The sequence below is a fragment of the Phragmites australis genome, chromosome 4 (genome assembly GCF_958298935.1).
Source record: "Phragmites australis chromosome 4, lpPhrAust1.1, whole genome shotgun sequence".
Lineage (NCBI taxonomy): Eukaryota > Viridiplantae > Streptophyta > Magnoliopsida > Poales > Poaceae > Phragmites > Phragmites australis.
The window spans coordinates 12,851,050-12,854,722 of record NC_084924.1 but is presented as its reverse complement, the minus strand read 5'-3'; the positions used below and the strand labels follow the sequence as shown (position 1 = coordinate 12,854,722).

The 3,673-nt window shown below is 55.0% G+C and overlaps 1 protein-coding gene across 1 annotated transcript; it reads left to right on the top strand.

Moving 5' to 3' along the window:
- Positions 1-516: 516 nt before the first annotated feature.
- LOC133915737 (glucan endo-1,3-beta-glucosidase 7-like) lies at positions 517-3,328 on the top strand. The gene is made up of 3 exons (XM_062359019.1): positions 517-985; positions 1,171-2,454; positions 3,048-3,328. Exons 1-3 carry the CDS (start codon positions 916-918, stop codon positions 3,080-3,082), a joined length of 1,389 nt encoding a protein of 462 aa, XP_062215003.1. The 5' UTR covers positions 517-915; the 3' UTR covers positions 3,083-3,328.
- The last annotated feature ends 345 nt before the right edge of the window (positions 3,329-3,673 follow it).

Here is a 3,673-nt window from a genome sequence, read left to right as displayed (position 1 = left end):
TGTTGAATCGGACAGAAATAGTAGATATAGACTGGATAGAGTTATATTTATTGAAAATAAGAGTGTTTGGTTGATTGTATCCGTCTGGATAGACTAGATAGACAGGGTTGAATTTCTATTGGGTTGATCTAATCTGAAACTGCATGAGCGAATATAAAAATTGAAATTATGTTTGGTTGTTCGTATAAAGATAATTTTATAACATTAATAAGTTGATCCACCTGTATGAGCAGATAAAAAAACTGCATTCGAATTTACGAGTAAAACTCGTTACTCTTGAACCAGACATAAATAGTAGATACAGATAATTAAATTTTTTTTTTTTTTAAATTATACGCATCCACTATTAAAATAAAGTAAATTAAAACAACCAAACATACAGTAAACCGCGAACTCATTGATCTCATCCCCTTGCTGACCGGTGAACCTCGGCGGAATCGGGCTCACCATCACTGTCCAGCTTTCCATATAGTGACCTGTGCGTAACGGCTATCCCCGCCCGTCCCATGGTTCTCTGCCTGTGCGACCCTTGTCGGACCCTGCCGTCCACTCAGCGATCCAACGACCCGCGCACGTGGCCACAGCTCAGCGCGCGTCCTCCCCTTCCCAGGCCTCGCTGCACTCGAGTCAAGCCCCCGATACACTCTAGACACCGGATTCCTTACCCCCGAACCCGTGCCTCACGGCCGCACGCCACGGTGGGCCCCGCCTGCTAGTACCGTAGGGGTGGGTCTCCCACGGTCGTGGGCATACGATTCCGGCGTCATCTGACCGGCGGCCGCTTCCTCCACGTTTTAACGGCTCCGCTCCTAGCACCGCCTGAGCTCACACTTGGCCTTGTTCCGCTGCTCGTCCCTTTCCCCACACGCCCTCTCTTTCTGGGCTCTGACAAGTGACGAATCCGAGTGCGAGGCCATGGACGCGGCGTCGAGGAAGCTCGTTTCTGCTCTGCTACCAATCTTGCTCTGCCTTGTCGGCGCGTCGAGTGAGTAATCCGCTTTTTTTAGTGGCAATCTCGATCGCAAGTCCCAAGAACGAGAAGTGCAGGGGAAGTTGCTTTCTGAGCCGGAAAGATCAGGGATTTTATGCCTTTCCTGGGTTGATTGAGTTGGGGATTTGGGGGTGTGCTTTTGTGAATGATTGATGGACGGTTTGGTCGGTTGTGTGCAGGGGCGCAGGCGCAGCCGTACATCGGCGTCAACTACGGCGAGGTGGCGGACAATCTGCCGTCGCCGGATGAGACGGCGAAGCTGCTCAAGTCCACGACGATTTCCAAGGTCCGCCTGTACGGCGTCGACGCGGGGCTCATCCGCGCGCTCGCCGGCTCGAGCATCTCCGTCGTGGTCGGCGTGGCCAACGGCGACATCCCCTCGCTCGCCGCCGACCCCGCCACCGCGTCCCGCTGGCTCGCTTCCAACGTGCTCCCCTTCGTCCCGGCGACCACCATCTCCGTCGTCGCCGTCGGCAACGAGGTGCTCGAGTCTGGGGACGCCACCCTGGCCGCTGCGCTCCTCCCGGCCATGCAGAACCTCCGCGCCGCCGCCGTCATGGCCGGCGACGGGGCAGCCGGCATCAAGTTCTCCACCGTCAACACTATGGCCGTGCTCGCGCAGTCCGAGCCGCCGTCCACCGGCGTGTTCCACCCGGACATCACGCCCCAGCTGCAGCAGATCCTGGGATTCCTCAGCAAGACCAGCGCGCCCTTCATGATTAACCCCTACCCCTGGTTCGCATACCAGTCCGACCCGCGGCCGGAGACGCTGGCCTTCTGCCTGTTCCAGCCCAATGCCGGCCGCGTCGACGCCGGATCCAAGATCAAGTACACCAACATGTTCGACGCGCAGCTGGACGCCGTCAAGTCGGCGCTGGGGCGAGCTGGGTACGGGGACGTGGAGATCGTGGTGGCCGAGACCGGGTGGCCGACGAAAGGCGACGCCGGGGAGGCCGGCGCCACGGTGGACAACGCCAAGGCGTACGTGTCCAACCTCGTCGCGCACCTGCGGTCCGGCGTGGGCACGCCGCTGATGCCGGGCAAGTCGGTGGACACTTACCTGTTCGCGCTCTACGACGAGGACCTCAAGCCAGGGCCGACGTCGGAGCGATCGTTCGGGCTGTACCACACCGACCTCAGCATGGCGTACGACGCCGGGCTGACGTCGACGTCGGGGAGCGCGGGGAGTTCGAGTGGGGGCGCGGCGGCTCAGCCGATGAGCTCCGGGTGGTGCGTGGCGCGGGACGGCGCGACGGACGCTGATCTGCAAGCGGACCTGGACTATGCGTGCTCGCAGGTGGGCGTGGACTGTGGCGCCATCCAGCCCGGGGGCGCGTGCTTCGAGCCCAACACGGTGCGCGCCCACGCCGCGTACGCCATGAACCAGCTGTACCAGGCCGCGGGGCACCACCCCTGGAACTGCGACTTCCGGCAGTCCGCCACGCTCACCTCCGACAACCCAAGTACGTGTGCACGCGCCCTCTCTTTCTCCCTCCGATGACCATGACCAATCTACATAACTCTCCCATTGTTTTCATGCCCTGAACCATCCACGCCATCATGTTTCTTGATTCGTCATGGTGAGACTACGCAGCCGACTTGGCCTGATTTGTTCGGCTCTGTTGATGCATGGTTTCAGCATTCAGGACATGACATGACATGACATGTGCATGATAAAGGGAATCAGCTTTGCTCATCTCCTGTCTGCAGACCTGTGATCCCGAAGCAGGCTTTCTGACGTGTTTCGCTTTTCGCTGCAAAAGGCCTGTATGTAGCTCAACACCCGCAAATTGCAGAATTAGCGGCATAAGCCAGTTTGTTCGTGTGACTGGTAGTGCACAAGTTTGCTTAATTTGCATATGATTGCTTGTTGTTACACTGCGAGATCTGACACGCGTGATTGCTAGAAGCTGGAGTAGATAGCTTCGATCAGACCACTTTCTTTGCGGATCAGCAACTGCTTTCTGAAACTGGAGAGATGTTACTTAGTATTATCTTTGTATCTGATTGCCAACGAGCTAATCTGAAAGCCATTTTCTCTCTATGGTTGCTGCAGGCTACGGCTCGTGCGTGTACACCGGAGGCCAATAATGCAACGGGCGACTAACCCCGGTGGCGCACAATTATTTTTGCGACGGAGTAGCATGATGAGCGAAAGTTTGGCCCTACAGCGGTCTGGATGAATCGAATAAAGCCACGAATAATTGTGGTGGTTGTTGTGTGGACTCGTAGACTCGTAGGCAGATGTTTCCTCGCTTCTTTTCAGCTGGCTTTGCGTAAAGAGGGGAAAAATCCAAAAGTAGACAACATATTCCATCGTATTTGTACAAATAGATAATATATCATCATATTTATAATTTTAACATACATATTCAGTATCTCATTTACTGAAAATAAATTTTCAGCATACTGTGCCCTGAAAACAAGCATGCCTCATCATTTTCGACACATAAGGTGCCGAATATGGTACTGAATACCCTCGGTTTTCGGCACATAAGGTGTCAAATACGGTCCATGAGGTGTCGAATATGATCCACAGTGCCATATTTGACACCTCGTGTGCTGAAAACGGCGGGCCAGGATTCATTTGTGTCACGTCATGTCGCCTTGTTGTCAAGTCACGTTATGTCCATGTCATTTTTTGCTAGCTGAGTTCAGTGCATCATATGCTACCCGCTATAA

Coding starts and splice junctions, on each gene's coding strand:
- LOC133915737 (XM_062359019.1), top strand. CDS start 916: ATGGACGCGGCGTCGAGGAAGCTCGTTTCTGCTCTGCTACCAATCTTG. Junction 986..1,170: donor CTGCCTTGTCGGCGCGTCGA/GTGAGTAATCCG, acceptor GGTTGTGTGCAG/GGGCGCAGGCGCAGCCGTAC. Junction 2,455..3,047: donor GCTCACCTCCGACAACCCAA/GTACGTGTGCAC, acceptor TGGTTGCTGCAG/GCTACGGCTCGTGCGTGTAC.